Source organism: Canis lupus, chromosome 21, assembly GCF_003254725.2.
Source record: "Canis lupus dingo isolate Sandy chromosome 21, ASM325472v2, whole genome shotgun sequence".
NCBI lineage: Eukaryota > Metazoa > Chordata > Mammalia > Carnivora > Canidae > Canis > Canis lupus.
Window position 1 is genome coordinate 29,271,661 of NC_064263.1, and position 16,902 is coordinate 29,288,562.

Consider the following 16,902-nt stretch of genomic DNA (forward strand, 5'->3'; position numbering starts at 1 on the left):
CTGGATTGAAGAATACTGAGGTTCATGAAACATATTTCTCTTTATTATACTTACTTGAATTTGAGCAGGTTATTGGCAATTCTGGGCATCAGTCTCCTCACTGAAAATCAAAACAAAAAAAAAAACATACAAAAACAACAACAAAAAATGGGTATACTAACTAACCTCATATATTTTAATTAAAATTAAATACTATTCATGAATAGTTCAAACATTCTCATGTGCTTGAATAAAAACAGAGTTATATTCAATAATCTATATTCTGATTTGTGCCCTTAGTATCTCAATACATAAACATGTCTACTTTCATTCTATAGCTTAGGTCCCTAAAGCATGTAACATCTTAGAAATCCAAACTGAAGAAGACAAGTTGTGATACCAGATCACTTTCCTCTTCTACGGGTTCCATGATTTGCTGGAGGGAAAATAATGAACAAGTTCACAAAATATGAGAGGGATATGTGTCCTGCTTTAGGGAGATTTTTGGATGATTGTCTAAGACAACATGTAGAATATGCTGCCATGGTTAGTGTTTAGCTATTAATGTCAAATAAATGTTAGTGCAGAAACATTAAGAACAGTAACTTTGATTTTTTTTTCTCTTAGTGAAGGATGCTCCAGGATCTTGGACATTCCAACATCTCGAAGTCCCAAGTCTCTGAGTTCATTCTGATGGGATTCCCAGGCATTCACACCTGGCAGCACTGGCTCTCCCTGCCCCTGGCACTGCTTTACCTCTTAGCTCTCACTGCCAACATCCTTATCCTGATCATCATCAAACAAGAGGCCACACTGCACCAGCCTATGTACTATTTTTTGGGGATCCTGGCTGTGGTAGACATGGGACTGGCTACCACCATCATGCCCAAGATTTTGGCCATCTTATGGTTTAGTGCAAAGGCCATCAGTCTCCCTGAGTGCTTTGCTCAGATGTATGTCATACATTGTTTTGTGGGCATGGAGTCAGGTATCTTTGTCTGCATGGCTATAGACAGATATGTAGCCATTTGCCAACCACTACGCTATCCATCAATAGTTACTGACTCTTTTGTCGTCAAGGCAACTGTGTTCATGGCACTCAGAAACAGTCTGGCCACCATCCCAGTGCCAATGTTGGCTGCTCAGAGGCACTACTGTTCCAAGAACCAAATTGAGCATTGCCTATGCTCTAATCTTGGAGTCACTAGCTTATCCTGTGATGACAGGACAATCAACAGCATCTACCAGCTGTTTCTTGCCTGGACACTGATGGGGAGTGACCTGGGTTTGATTTTCTTATCATATGCTCTGATACTTCACTCAGTGCTGAAGCTGAATTCAGCAGAAGCTGCATCCAAAGCCCTAAGTACCTGTACTTCTCACCTCATTCTAATCCTGTTCTTCTACACAGTTGTCATTGTTATTTCCATTACCCACAGTGCAACAATGACTCTTCCCCTCATCCCAGTTCTGCTTAATGTACTACACAATGTTATTCCTCCTGCCCTTAACCCTATGGTATATGCACTCAAGAACAAGGAGCTCAGGCAGGGCTTCTATAAGATTCTGAAGCTGGACAACAAGGGTAACTAACACTGAGAATGGGCTCATTTAGATAATTCTCCTACATATATTTCATTATATTTGCCAATCATTAAACATGGCTCATGAATTAAGGAACATATACACTGGCAACTTTTCAGTTAGTATAAGGAATCTGCGGTAAAAATGAAACTTCAAAAACGGGTGAAACCAACATTTGAAATTTTGGTACTCAGGAAATATCTTCGTCATAACACAATGATACTAGTTATCTCAAGGAATCCAAGGGAAGGACAAATGGAAAATGAAATTCACTGTCTTACCTAGTTGCCCTGGCTAGAACTTTAGACAATGTTGAGTAGGCGTGGTTTGAGCAGATATCTGCTAGTCTCTTCTTTTTGACTGGAGCATTTAATCCCAGCACATTGTTTACTGACAACATAGGACTTACTCCTGTCATTTGTCTTTTTGCTTTTTGATGTATCTTATATCTTTTTTTTTTTTTTTTTTTTTTTTTTTTTTTTTAATTTTTAAAAATGTTTTTATTTTTTTTTTTTTATTTTTTTTTTTTATTTTTTTTTTTATTGGTGTTCAATTTACTAACATACAGAATAACACCCAGTGCCCGTCACCCATTCACTCCCACCCCCCGCCCTCCTCCCCTTCTACCACCCCTAGTTCGTTTTCTTATATCTTTTTAATGGGCAAAGGATTGGAACAGATATTTCTCTAAAGATGTTGTGTAATATCAATCAACTATGTGAAAGATGCTCAACATCACTGGTTGTTAGACAAATGCAAATCAAAATCATAATTTGATGATGAGTGATGTTATAATACATCTTGTATCCTATAAAATGCCCATACTTTTTTTTTTAATCAAGTGAGCAAGTATTGGATTTTGAGGATACAGTGGAGTCCTTGTATAATGCTGGTGCAAATATTAAATCATACAAGAGATATGGAAAACAGCTCTGACAAATAGACAAAAAAGCCAAGCCCAATGACCATATAACTCAACAATGCAACTCCTGAGTATATACTCAAATAATTAAAAATAACTATAAGAATAAAAACTTGTACATGAATTTTCATAATAGCATTATTAGCCAAAAACTGGAAATAATTCAAATGTCCATCAGCTTTTAAATGCAAAAAATTAGGTATATTCATACAAGGAAACTAATTATCCATTAAATATAAAATATTGATACATGGTATTATAGATATGAACTTTGAAAACATTCTGCTAAGTGAAAAAAGCCAGACACAGAAGGGTTCATCTTTTATCTACATCTTGTTTGATTGCACTTATGTGAAATGTTCAGAACTAGTTAAGTCTACTGAATTAGAAAGCAGATTAGTTATTACTCAGGGCAAGAAAGACAGTGCAATTGAGAGTGACTGATTAATGTCTATGGAGTTTTGTTTTGAGCTAATGAAAATGTTCTGGAATTATATAGTGCTGATGGTTTCACAGCCACTTAATTTACATTTCAAATGGTAAAGTGATTAATTTCATGGCATGTGAATTTCACCTCAATTAAATATAAAATAAAATTTAAAAACACTGTCAAAGTTTCTCTGCATAGGTAATTATTGTATTATTTCCTGCAATGTAAATGATATATATGTCTAAAAATAGGAAAATCGATAAATAAATCATGTAATACATATGATACACTCTTATGTAATTATATTACTGAATAATTGTGTTCTAATGCACTTGTTTTTAAATGTAAATTGAAAATTGCAGACTCTACATTTTAATATGATATTGTCTAAATCTTTTTTCAAAAATGTGTATAGCAAATATTTGTTAAGAAATGTATCAGAAGTTACCTCTACTCTTTTTAATTTTAGTTCAAATTATCTCCTTCAAAATGCATTTTTATTTTTCCAATTAATAAAAACACAGGCATTACTTTTATTATTAAATTAAAGGAATACAAAACTAAAATTACTTAGTTTTGTTATTTCCCTTATAAGCACTTTTATCATTATTATCTCAAAATTCAGGTTCATTCAGTAGAGCAGCTGACTCTTGGTTTCAGCTCAGGTCATGATCTCAGGGTTCTGGGATCCAGTCCCACTTTGGGCTCTGCACTCAGTGGAGAATCTTGTGGATTCTCTCCTTTCCCTCTGCCCCTCACCCAGCTGGCTCTCTCTCTCTCTCTCTCTGTTTCTCTCAAATAAAGAAATAAATAAATCTTAAAAAAAACACTTTGGTGCCTACATATTCCTAACAATGTATCAGCTTAATTAACCCAAACTTTTAATGAATTTCTACAATTCCATGAAATTATCATCAATCTTATTTTTTTAAATCAAATAAAGAAACATGTGAATGAATGTGTATGAGAGGGATTGCACCATTATGATAAATTTTAAGTACTTTCAACTCCTGTCCTACTGGCCTGACAAACAACCACAACTCCTCAATCAATATTAAAATTGGTAGCATTCATTAATTAAATGTGGCTGTATTTATTCTGATCCTCTCCATATGTAATTCTCATACATAGCAAACAGATATAGATACATGCATAGAAAAGTATTATTTATGTATCTATCATCTTACACATGACAAGAATGTAAAGTTTCCACTCATCTTCCTCCTCAGGGTGACTAGAGTCTCATATCAGCATCTGTGTCTCTGATGTTGTATAATAGCCCCCTTGGGATATATAATAGACATTTTTCTTTAAAGATTCAGTCAGTAATATAGATATCAAGGGATTTAGAGGTTTAGGACTGTGCATGTACATATATTGTAGAATTGTGCTGTTTTTACCAATACCCTTAACTCCTGGACCAGATGGCATTCAACCTACTATTTTGCTGTCCAGAAACTGAGGTATTAAAAGAATATTAAAAGGTGAAAGTAGTAAGATTTTTGTTGTTGTTGTTAGTTCTAAGTTGAATTGGAGAGAAGCTTTGTTAAAGAGGAAAGAGGATTTGGGTGCACATGAATTGATTTTTATATTCTCAGAAGCTTCCATACATCCATTTGAAGGCAGAAGTTTTATAAAAGATCGGGTTTCCATTTTTTTAAAGATTTTATTTATTTTTTGACAGAGAGAAAGAAAGAGGAAGGTAGAGGGAGAAAGAGAAGCAGGGTCTCTGTTGAGTAGAGAGCCCCACATGGGGCTTGATCCCAGGACCCTTGTATCATGACCTGTGCTGAAGGCAGGCATTTAACTGATTGAGCCACCCAGGCACCCTAAGATTGGGTTTTCTTGAAAATTGTTATTTCCCCAATTCTCAGATTACAATTTAGTGTAACTTTCCATCATGATTATGAATATCTATGTTATTTTCCTAAACAAATAGGAATTATTGGTTCTGGAAGTCTCATGGTAATCACCCTTGTCACAAGAAAAAATAGAATAGCTACAGAATAGTTCTCAGCTCTGGTCAAAACACTTGCTTTTTAGCTGCCCTCCTATTGTCCCACAATGAGAACTTAATTTACTTGCTTCACTTCTAGATATATTTATTTGTGACTGTGTTCCTTTCATTCTAGATAACAAAACCTACTTGGAGGAACCCACTGTCATATTGAAAGAAGAACATGAATTTACATTGAGGACAATCTAGTGAGAAAACAAACTTACTCTTTATGGGGATTGAAAAAGAAAATAAACCACAGACCATATAGAACTGTACTTTATAAGTGGTGATATTCCTTTGTTAATGTAACTAATTCAATGCATCTGTCCACCCGTAAGTCAATTTTTCTTGCAGAAAAATTAAATTATATTTAAATCATTTACATTTATTTTGGAAAAAGCTTGAAATAATTTGTCATTAACTCTATTACTTGGTGTTAATCTGGATTTTTGAGAGTTTTGAAAATGTATTGAAGATTACCATAATATCTCATAACAATAAAACCAGTTTTAGTAATCAACACTAGAACTATCAAAAAGAAACATGAAGAACATAACTAGGATATCTGTCTCACATGTAGGCAATATATTCTTAAGAATGGAGCCCCCCCGAAAAAAAAAGAATGGAGCCCATGTAATCTCAGACATTCTTCCTATTTTCAATTTATGAATATTTAGCATTCCCTAATTTTTCTATTTTCTTCAGTTGCATAAACACATAGAATCAAGAATTTACTGATCAAAAATATTGCAAGAGGGAAATGGGGAATGACCCTATTTTTTCAACAACTTTAACAATTTGTATACCTTAGTGAAATACTTACAATAACATATTTCAAAGTCTATCTTGTTTTCATAGTAATCATTTATATGTTTGTAAACATACATGTATATATACATATATATGAATTGTAACAGTTCCATTCCTTAATAATTTCCCCCCAAAAAAGCCAAAAATACAATGTAGGCAAACATGAAGTAGAATTTATAAGTTTGATAGAAAGAAACTTGACAACAATACTGGTATGTAAGGAAACAGTCTTATATTGTAAACTCATATTATTCTTCTGTCAATTCTACAAATTACAAGGCCTTTGTTAGCCTTTCAATGATTAGCTTTTAGTCCACAGCATTGTTGTCAAACGGTAAATTGAAAATCAGCTAATGAGGCCCCTGGGTGGCTCAGTCAGACAAGCATCTGCCTTTGGCTCAAGTCATGATCCCAGGGTCCGGGGATGGAGCCCATCTTGGCTCTCTGCTCAGCAGGGAGACTGCTTTTCCCTCACCCTTTGCCCCTCTCTCCCATTCATTGTATTTTTCTCAAATAGGCAAATTAGATCTTTAAAACAGCTAATAAGTTGAGAAATATTTAAGCAAATTCCTTTTTAAAAGAATTTCCGCATGTGCTAATAAAGTGAAAAAGATAATTTCAGTCTTTTCTGTTGTGGAAAAATGTGTTAAACCTGATGATGACATAATCTGGTACGATTAACTTTAATTGTACACTACAACCATGTCATCTATTGTTTCTCAAAGGCGATTTTTATCCAAAATTTATGTTTTTATTTTCTATTTTGTCTGACATTGATACTTCCTTCCAAATTTGTTTATGTGTCTGATATGTTAGTATGTATTTTGTTTCCTGAAAATATCTGTGCATAACTTATTGTTTTATACGCATATTTTTAAATATGTAAAACGTATGTGTATATAATAATCATTATGTAATATGACCAATTAATAGCACGATTTATTTAATTGACCTTTTTTGTCTAATCCAAAATGTATTTTTTTCTCTGCATTATTTTTCTTTGCTTTTTTGGGGTTTTCTTTGTTTTATCTATTTTATGAAAGACATTTTTTTATGATTTTAAGTTTCTGTTGCATGAAGTAGACATCATAGTTCTATTTCTTCTTGTGGTTTCTTTTATGCTTTGCAAAAAATAATATTTCGACAACAGCATAATAATTCTTGAAGTCTGTTAGAAAATTTAATTCATTTTTACATTAACTTTTTACTCACTCAAAAACATCTGTTGATATCTAATATGTGCATGAAAACTTGCTAGACACTGCAAATACAAGTATCAATACAATATGTCCAAATATCAAGGGTTTGGTTAAACTGTGGCTGATTCAAGAACATCAGTAGGTTTTTACAATACCATGATGTTAGAATACAGAAAAGAGATTGGTCCATCAGAAATCGTATTCCTTACCCATAAAGTTGGCCACTTTTCCAATTATGTCATACTAAGAAGATTTAAGGAATGGTTCTCTGTCCTTTCTGAGAGTGAGTTGAGTCCTTCTGAAGAAGATAATAATTGAAGCTGGATTTGGTGGTGGAAGGACACACAATATAGGGTTGCCAAATCACAAAGCTAATATTACTAGAGTGATCTAAGAAAGAGCAAACATCAATGGAACAAATCACTGATCTGGAACAATCCTAATCATGCTTCATGTTCAAGAGTTTTGCTTCCCTTTTGAAAGATTTCCTGATTTCCAAAAGTTAGTTTAGTTGCAGTTTCTATCTACCCCAGCATGAGTCTGTGATGACACCAGAATGATCTTCAAGGAACTTTCTTATTAATTAGTTTGCCTTGTGTTGCATTGCTATTTCCAAAAGTGTTGCTTTCTGAAGTATCTAATCTTTCATTCTTTGTTTTTTTTAAGACTTTATTTATTTATTCATGAGACACAGAAAGAGAGGCAGAGACATACACAGTGGGAGAAGCAGGCTCCTCTCATGGAACCATATACAGGACTGGATCCCTTCATGGGGATCACACCTTGAGCCACAAGCAGACGCTCAACTGCTGAGCTACCCAGACATCTCTCTTTCATTCTTTGTGAGAATAAAGATATAGGTAGCACAGAAGGGGCACAGAAGCGAGTCTTGATGAGGAATTTGATCGAATCAATTAAGTTAATAGAGTTAGACTTGGCTAGGAAGGCAGGGAACAGGGAAACAGCACTCTCAGACTCTGGCTCTAGCTTCCTAGATATTGTTATTATTATTATTTTATTTATTTTTTTTTAATGATAGAGAGAGAGAGAGAGAGAGAGAGAGAGAGGCAGAGACATAAGCAGAGGGAGAAGCAGGCCCCATGCACCGGGAGCCCGATGTGGGATTCGATCCTGGGTCTCCAGGATCACGCCCTGGGCCAAAGGCAGGCGCCAAACCGCTGCGCCACCCAGGGATCCCTGTTATTATTTTTTTATTTGAACTTTAATCATGTAATAAACTTGCCCATGGCAAACTAAAAAGAAAAAAAAAGAACAACTTGGTAAATCTGATCCATTCACTATCTTTAACAATATTAACTATTTTCTAATGATGACTAGAAGCTTATTTTGGGAAGGAACTTTAACAAATATGTGGAGAACCAGCTGCAGAGCCTATCTGAGAACTGAATCTCTTAGTTCTAGGGACCCTGGAGATATGAGAGGTTCTGAGTCAGCACACTGAGTCTAGACCACATTGTTCTCCAGATACAGCTCCTCTGCTCCCCCTCCTTGAGTCAATAGCCTATTTTACCTTTTGAAGTAAACATGATTTTCTCTGCTTCCCAAGTTAATCATTCCTAGGCCTATCTGTTAGCTCTCTTAATAAAAAACTGGGGGAGGCAAAACCTCGGGGTCCAAACCTGAGTCTGGTCTGAGTCCGAGTCGGATTCTCAGTCCCCCTGTCCCCTATATTAAAATTCAGGGAGACACCAAGTCTTTCTTCATTTCGTTGCCTCCGACTATCTTGGATCCGTGGCACAAATACCGTGCTATAAATGCATATATATGATGTGATAAAGGCTGAGAATGAAGCATTATAAAAAATGAGAAGGACGAATCCAATATTCATAATAAAGGTGAGAAATTCCAGTGTTCTTCAACTCCAAGAACACTAACAATATTCCTGGAGGAAACAGGTTGGTGGATTATTTTCTGAACAAATGGAGAGTCCCTGAGAAAAGACATATAACACTGAACTAAGAATATCTGCATTGAAGCAGAGGTCCCTATTGAAGCTCCCAAAGTAAATGATACCAATTGATGATACTCACTCATCACCTGGAATTTCAAGTTAGCCTTCTAAAGCCTATTCATTAAGTGTAAATTAATAGTCAAACATTGAATGAAATTTGAGAAATAGTTCCAAAACTAAAGTTAAAAAACAAAGCAAGATATTTAAAAAAAATGTTTGAACCTTAGAAGCTATGAAAACAATAGTGGAATACAAATATATAACTTCTCAATTTATCTTTATTTGAGTATATGGAATGTTATTACATAGTTTAAGATTAGTATATCCACTAGTCTTTATCAACATTAATTATTGTGTGTTTATATTATGCCCTTATTATTTGAAATATTGAAAACAAATAGAGGATATTTAGTAGAAACAGATAATGAAAATCTTCTTTCAGCTTTTTATTAAAATATTAATAAATGATGAAAAATGTCTTGGTTATAGTGTAATTTGATTATAACAACACTTCTGTCAAATCATTTATTTTAACTTGATTTTTTTCATATCTGTTTTATTCATTACTGTGTGACCAGCTGAACTGCTTTATGAGGCAAAGTATGTCCTAGTGGAAGAATATTACACAAAACCAGAATCAACTGGACTCAGAAATACTGGAAGTTTCTAGGTATATTTCTATCTATTAGAGTAAGTTGGCATTAGACAGTCCATTAGCATTTTTGGACATCAGTTCTCCAATTTAAAAATGGATGTACTAAATTATGTCATATGTTTTAATGACAATTATCTAACATTCATGAGTATTTCACAAATTCTTGAATACTTGAATTTTTACAAAAGGGATATTCTTATATCCTATCATCTAATCTGTTATAAAAATATTTCCCTGCATAAGAATCTCTACTCTGAATCTATACCTTTAGTTGCTAAAAAAAAATATAACTCTTTATCAAAACTAAGCTTAAGAGACCAGGCTATAGTATCAGATTGCTTTCATCTTGTTCCCTCCATGACTTGTACAAGATGGAAAGTAATGACCAAGTTTCTAATAACTCCAATGTTCTCTTTCTCAATTATGACAAGGTAGAAATAATATAACTTGTCTTATGGAACATCATGATTCCTGCCACTAGAAATGTCTAATAAATGTCTGTAGCAGAATAAGAAAAATGAAGATGAAAATCTTACACTTCAATATCATTAACCAAATAATGTCAGAGAGATTATTAAGAATAGTAACTTCAAATACTTTTTTTTTCTCTTAGTGAAGGATGCTCCAGGATCTTGGACATTCCAACATCTCGAAGTCCCAAGTCTCTGAGTTCATTCTGATGGGATTCCCAGGCATTCACACCTGGCAACACTGGCTCTCCCTGCCCCTGGCACTACTTTACCTCTTAGCTCTCACTGCCAACATCCTTATCCTGATCATCATCAAACAAGAGGCCACACTGCACCAGCCTATGTACTATTTCTTGGGGATCCTGGCTGTGGTAGACATGGGACTGGCTACCACCATCATGCCCAAGATTTTGGCCATCTTATGGTTCAGTGCAAAGGCCATTGGTCTCCCTGAATGCTTTGCTCAGATGTATGTCATACATTGTTTTGTACTCATGGAGTCAGGTATCTTTGTCTGCATGGCTATAGACAGATATGTAGCCATTTGCCAACCACTACGCTATCCATCAATAGTTACTGATTCTTTTGTCGCCAAGGCAACTGTGTTCATGGCACTCAGAAACAGTCTGGCTACCATCCCAGTGCCAGTGTTGGCCGCTGAGAGGCACTACTGTTCCAAGAACCAAATTGAGCATTGCCTATGCTCTAATCTTGGAGTCACTAGGTTATCCTGTGATGACAGAACCATCAACAGCATCTACCAGCTATTTCTGGCCTGGACACTGATGGCGAGTGACCTGGGTTTGATTTTTTTATCATATGCTTTGATACTCCACTCAGTGCTGAAGCTGAATTCAGCAGAAGCTGCATCCAAAGCCCTAAGTACCTGTACTTCCCATCTCATCCTAATTTTATTCTTTTACACTGTCATTGTTGTCATTTCTATTACCCACAGTGCAACAATGACTCTTCCTCTCATCCCAGTTCTGCTTAATGTACTACACAATGTTATTCCTCCTGCCCTCAATCCCATAGTGTATGCATTCAAAAACAAGGAGCTCAGGCAGGGCTTCTATAAGGCTCTTAAGCTGAATATCAAGGGCAACTAACATGGAGAAGGGGCTCACTTAGGTAGTTTACTCATATATTTATCCTTATATTTTCCAATCATTATGCAAGGCAGAAATACTATCAAAAAAGAGCACTATGGCATATTTTCAGTTAATAAATCAAATTGGTGGCAACAAGTGAAATTTTAAAAAATGCCAACAGGTATGAAATATATGAAATCTTTGGGTTTTAAGAAAATATATGAAATCTTTTTATATATGAAATCTTTGGGTTTCAAGAAAAAATCTTATTGCAAAAGAGGACCATTATGATGCTTATTGTCTCAAGGGATCTAAGGGAAAGGCAAGTGAAATATACTACCTGAACTTCCTCAGGCCTTTTTGCTTCACATTATCTTTTTTCTGTCATATTTCACTCTCTTATTTCTTGTTTAAGAATGTCTTTATCCAGATCTCAGTTCATAAGGAAGAAATACTAATTGTCCAAATTAATCATATTCATTAGTTCAAGATATTTCAGTATCCATTGGAATATTTTTTTCCCATTATAAATCCCCATGGAAGGATTCCCATTGATCATGTTTATTTTGGGAAATCCTTTCTGAAATAACCAACCATTATCCAAGATCCATATCCTTCATGTATCACTTAGTTAGAAACTAAATAATGCACTTGGATGCAAAATAGCAAGAATTAAAATCATGAGAATAGTACACTGTTAAGAGACTATTAAAATATTGCAATCTGAATGTCTAGGAAAAAAACTTTACATGAATATCAACATAAACAATGGTCTTTATAACTTGGTAAAACTTTAACAATTACATATATATAGTTAGAGTACATTAAAATTTTCATATTTTGAACTCAGGGCATCTAACCACTGAATTATTAAATGACTTTGGAGTTTGTATATTTGTAAGATAACTCCCATAGGTTACATGTTGATAAATTGGGCAGGAATGAAAGGGCAGGTTTCAGAATGAGGAGGGATGTTACTAAGACAGTGAGCACTGAAGAAGCAAAGTGAACAAAACATTTCAGGTAATCTATATTGGGATGTGATACACTCTCATAATTTCACTGCTTGTAAAACGTATAGCTAACATTATGAATTTAAAAAGTATCAGGATTGCTTTTCATTTTGCTGATGCATGGTTACATTATCCTTTTTTTAAAAAAGAAACATTTCATTTTTTATTCATGAGAGACAGAGAGAGAGAGAGTAAGAGAGAGAGAGAGAGAGAGGCAGAGACACAGGTAGAGGGAGAAGCAGGCTCCATGCCGGTTAGCCTGATGTGGGACTAGATCTGGGGTCTCCAGGATCATGCCCTGGCTGAAGGAGGCGCTAAACCGCTGAGCTACCCAGGCTACCCTACATTATCCTTAAAAAAATTATCAATGATCAAAACTAAAAGACTATGGTCACGTTTGAGATAATTTTTTAGTCATTTTTAATCCTTTTATTCTGTTATTCCAGACCACTCATTTTTTCAAGGAGGCTTCATCCATATAAGGGAAGGGGGAAGAAATGTGTGAGAAATATCAGAAAGGGAGACAGAACGTAAAGACTGCTAACTCTGGGAAACGAACTAGGGGTGGTGGAAGGGGAGGAGGGCGGGGGGTGGGAGTGAATGTGTGACGGGCACTGGGGGTTATTCTGTATGTTAGTAAATTGAACACCAATAAAAAAAAATAAAAAATAAAATAAAATAAAGCCATTCTGCTATTCAGTCCCATCTTACTCGGGGGACTCTCTAAGTCATCTAATTTATAAGTGTTAAATTGTATAAATAAATGCAGGGACTGGATTTCCTTCAGTCAATTCTTTGTTAATATCAAAAATCTAGACTTTGAAATGTATTGAAAGTATCAACACTGTAGGAATTCAGGGTAATCTGTAGGTGTAATGTGTTGTTAATTAGTTCATATTTTTTGTTAATCAACTGGTTAAGTGATAGGTACAGTCTTGCCCTAGACACAGTCCATCTTCCATTTGCATTATCAAAGAACCTTCTTAATTTTCACAATACAGCAGTTCATATCATAGCATATGTACCAATTGTACATCTATCTGGATCTCTAGACCAAATATCCCATGAAAAGATTAATGACTTATTCATGTCTCTATCAGTAGCATTTGGTTTAATGTCAGAAATATAGTGCAAGTTATAAATCAATACTTTTGATTGAACAAGTACTTTTTCTTCACTTTAAATTTAACAGTCACTGACTTACAATTTATATCACAATTAGCATAATACCTAGCTTGTGATGTGTTAAATTTGGAGCTTCTACAGAAGATATTAGTAGTGTGGAAGAACTTTGGGAGTTGCAGGACTATGTCTAAGAGCACACTAAGCCTCATGTAGCCACTTGGAGAAGTTTCATTTCTATCTCCAGATTCTGTCTAACATATGGAGACATAGAATTGGGTTCAACTTCAGCCAGAGAGATAGACTACAGAGAGTAAGGCTTATCATCAAGTGTATCCAGACCATGAGTTGCTATTAACAGTATAGTATGTTTTAGCTTGCTAGAAATCTCAGGGTAGTGAATACTAAAACAAAAATGTTTGTTACTCTGGAACCCTTAATACAGGATAAGAGAATAATTTAAAATGTTGCTCAGTAAAATCAACTTCTGAAGCTTAAAAATAATGTATGTCTGATATGATACAGCTCATCTGTCTAATCCAAGTGTAAAATAAAACATACTTTATTCTCATCAAGCAAGTTTATTTTAAATTAATATTATTCATTTTGTTTGAGCTAGTGTTAAAGGTTTGGGTTCACTCATTTGCAACAAGCTGGGGAAGAGCAGGTCTTTCTTTTATTGAGAATTGACCTATTCTTCTGGCAATAATAAGTTGAATTATAGGTTTTTACTTGAGATAAAAATTCTCATCTTCATTGACATAGCAACTGAGATATATGTCTAAAATGATTTCTAAAAAATTTTATAAGTGTTTTTACATGATTCTCTTTTCATCTAGATTTAAACTTGGTCTTGAAAGAGACTATAAAATTTTAATACATGTAAAGTGCATGGTACAATGCCAAGCTCCTTCTCTCTATATATTTTTTAGTTATAAAATACATTTTCACTATAAATTTATGTCACCATTAGTGCATGACCTAGCCCATTGTTGCAATCAGCTAAAATTTTTGAGACACAAATATTAAATTAACTAAAAAAATAAAACATTGCTATCTTATTTTTAAAGTAATATTTTAAGTGAGGTATAACAAACACACACAGAAGACACAAATCATGACTAAACAGCTTGATTGATTATCATTAAAAGAACACAAGCAAGGTCAATATGTGTTTTATCTCAGCATCTGAATTGCTCCATTCATGCCCCTTCCAAGTAAATACTATAAAAGTTACACTCTCTTAACTTTAATCTACACTGATTAATTTCGGCCTCTTTTCGTACTTTATGTAAATGCCACCTTGCTATTAGCTAAGTAGTCTGTATATAAATGCTTTTAAGTTTTTATACTACAATCAATGCTGTTATCCATGATTCCTAAAATTATTATATGACTCATATATTTTGTGGTTCAATCTTTTCTATTTTTCTTTATAAAAATTTAGAGAAAAGTAAATGACTATGACTAAATCAATATTTCATTTTTCTCCTTCAGAGCCAACAGTTGTTTAAGATGAAGAAATATAGTACATCAGTTAAAAACTTTAGCTCGGGGATCAGAACATACCATATTTTAAATTCCACTGTGGCAACCTATTATCTGTATGAACTCTTTGAACTTCATCACTAAAATGTGGATGTTCATAGTTGCTTTTATCCACTTAGTAGTATTAGTACATCTTATAAATAAATAAAACAAATGCTGAGCATCTCCAGGTAAGTGGTTTCTCATTTATATTCTGATTTAAAAACACACTATACTATTCTGAGTTCTCCCAGAAGCAGACCTGAGATAAGAATTTGATTTAAATGTTTTATTGCCCTAGGTAACATTGACATTTTCACAATATTAATTCTGCCAATCCATGAGCATGGAATATTTTTCCATCTCTTTGTGTCTTCCTCAATTTCTTTCAGAAGTGTTCTATAGTTTTTAGGGTATAGATCCTTTACCTCTTTGGTTAGGTTTATTCCTAGGTATCTTATGCTTTTGGGTGCAATTGTAAATGGGATTGACTCCTTAATTTCTCTTTCTTCAGTCTCATTGTTAGTGTATAGAAATGCCATTGATTTCTGGGCATTGATTTTGTATCCTGCCACACTGCCAAATTGCTGTATGAGTTCTAGCAATCTTGGGGTAGAGGCTTTTGGGTTTTCTGAGTATCATGTCATCGGCGAAGAGGGAGAGTTTGTCTTCTTCTTTGCCAATTTGAATGCCTTTAATGTCTTTTTGTTGTCTGATTGCTGAGGCTAGGACTTCCAGTACTATGTTGAATAGCAGTGGTGAGAGTGGACATCCCTGTCTTGTTCCTGATCTTAGGGGAAAGGCTCCCAGTGCTTTCCCAGTGAGAATGATATTTGCTGTGGGCTTTTCGGAGATGGCTTTTACGATGTTGAGGAATGTTCCCTCTATCCCTACACTCTGAAGAGTTTTGATCAGGAATGGATGCTGTATTTTGTCAAATGCTTTCTCTGCATCTAATGAGAGGATCATATGGTTTTTGGTTTTTCTCTTGCTGATATGATGAATCACACTGATTGTTTTATGAGTGTTGAACCAGTCTTGTGTCCCAAGAATAAATCCTACTTGGTCATGGTGAATAATTTTCTTAATGTACTATTGCATCCTATTGGCTAGTATCTTGTTGAGAATTTTTGCATCCATGTTCATCAGGGATATTGGTCTGTAATTCTCCTTTTTGGTGGGGTCTTTGTCTGGTTTTGGAATTAAGGTGATGCTGGCCTCATAGAACGAGTTTGGAAGTACTCCATCTCTTTCTATCTTTCCAAACAGTTTTAGTAGAATAGGTATGGTTTCTTCTTTAAACATTTGATAGAATTCCCCAGGGAAGCCATCTGGCCCTGGACTTTTGTGTCTTGGGAGGTTTTTGATGACTGCTTCAATTTCCTCCCTGGTTTTTGGCCTGTTCAGGTTTTCTATTTCTTCCTGATCCAGTTTTAGTAATTTGTGGCTTTCCAGAAATGCATCCATTTCTTCTAGATTGCCTAATTTATTGGCGTATAGCTGTTCATAATATGTTTTTAAAATCGTTTGTATTTCCTTGGTGTTGGTAGTGATCTCTCCTTTCTCATTCATGATTTTATTAATTTGAGTAACTTCTTGCAAGATACATCCATAAAGGCAAAAGAAACAAAAGCAAAAATGAACTATTGGGACTTCATCAAGATAAGAAGCTTTTGCACAGCAAAGAATACAGTCAACAAAACTAAAAGACAACCTACAGAATGGGAGAAGATATTTGCAAATGACCTATCAGATAAAGGGCTAGTTTCCAAGATCTATAAAGAACTTATTAAACTCAACAACAAAGAGACAAACAATCCAATCATGAAATGGGCAAAAGTCATGAACAGAAATCTCACAGAGGAAGACATAGACATGGCCAACATGCACATGAGAAAATGCTCTGCATCACTTGCCATCAGGGAAATACAAATCAAAAGTCGGAGAAGGACAAACATTATATGTTCTCATTCATTTGGGGAATATAAATAATAGTGAAAGGGAATATAAGGGAAGGGAGAAGAAATGTGTGGGAAATATCAGAAAGGGAGACAGAACGTAAAGACTGCTAACTCTGGGAAACGAACTAGGGGTGGTAGAAGGGGAGGAGGGCGGGGGGTGGGAGTGAA

At 34.8% G+C, this 16,902-nt stretch overlaps 2 protein-coding genes across 4 annotated transcripts; both read left to right on the plus strand.

Annotated features, from left to right (window-relative positions):
- Positions 1-607: 607 nt before the first annotated feature.
- Positions 608-2,012, plus strand: LOC112667524 (putative olfactory receptor 56B2). The gene has a single exon (XM_025459258.3). It carries the CDS (start codon positions 613-615, stop codon positions 1,570-1,572), a length of 960 nt encoding a protein of 319 aa, XP_025315043.3. The 5' UTR covers positions 608-612; the 3' UTR covers positions 1,573-2,012.
- Positions 2,013-10,169: 8,157 nt separating this feature from the next.
- LOC112667526 (putative olfactory receptor 56B2) lies at positions 10,170-16,902 on the plus strand. Of its 3 annotated transcripts, none has more exons than XM_049098853.1 (2): positions 10,170-10,821; positions 14,744-16,902. In XM_049098853.1, the coding sequence occupies exons 1-2, from the start codon at positions 10,170-10,172 to the stop codon at positions 14,758-14,760; spliced, it is 669 nt and encodes a 222-aa protein (XP_048954810.1). In that variant the 3' UTR covers positions 14,761-16,902. The 3 variants fall into 3 exon arrangements, 2 of the variants coding, with proteins under 2 accessions (XP_048954810.1, XP_025315045.3); XM_025459260.3 differs by having other exon boundaries at positions 10,170-10,808; positions 14,744-15,121; XR_007404612.1 differs by lacking the exon at positions 10,170-10,821 and adding an exon at positions 10,828-11,292 and having other exon boundaries at positions 14,744-14,868.

Excerpts from the sequence above, each read along its gene's own strand:
- LOC112667524 (XM_025459258.3), top strand. The coding sequence starts at position 613 with ATGCTCCAGGATCTTGGACATTCCAACATCTCGAAGTCCCAAGTCTCT.
- LOC112667526 (XM_025459260.3), top strand. The coding sequence starts at position 10,170 with ATGCTCCAGGATCTTGGACATTCCAACATCTCGAAGTCCCAAGTCTCT. Across the intron at positions 10,809-14,743 it reads TTCTGGCCTGGACACTGATG|AGCCAACAGTTGTTTAAGAT; the intron begins GCGAGTGACCTG and ends TTTCTCCTTCAG.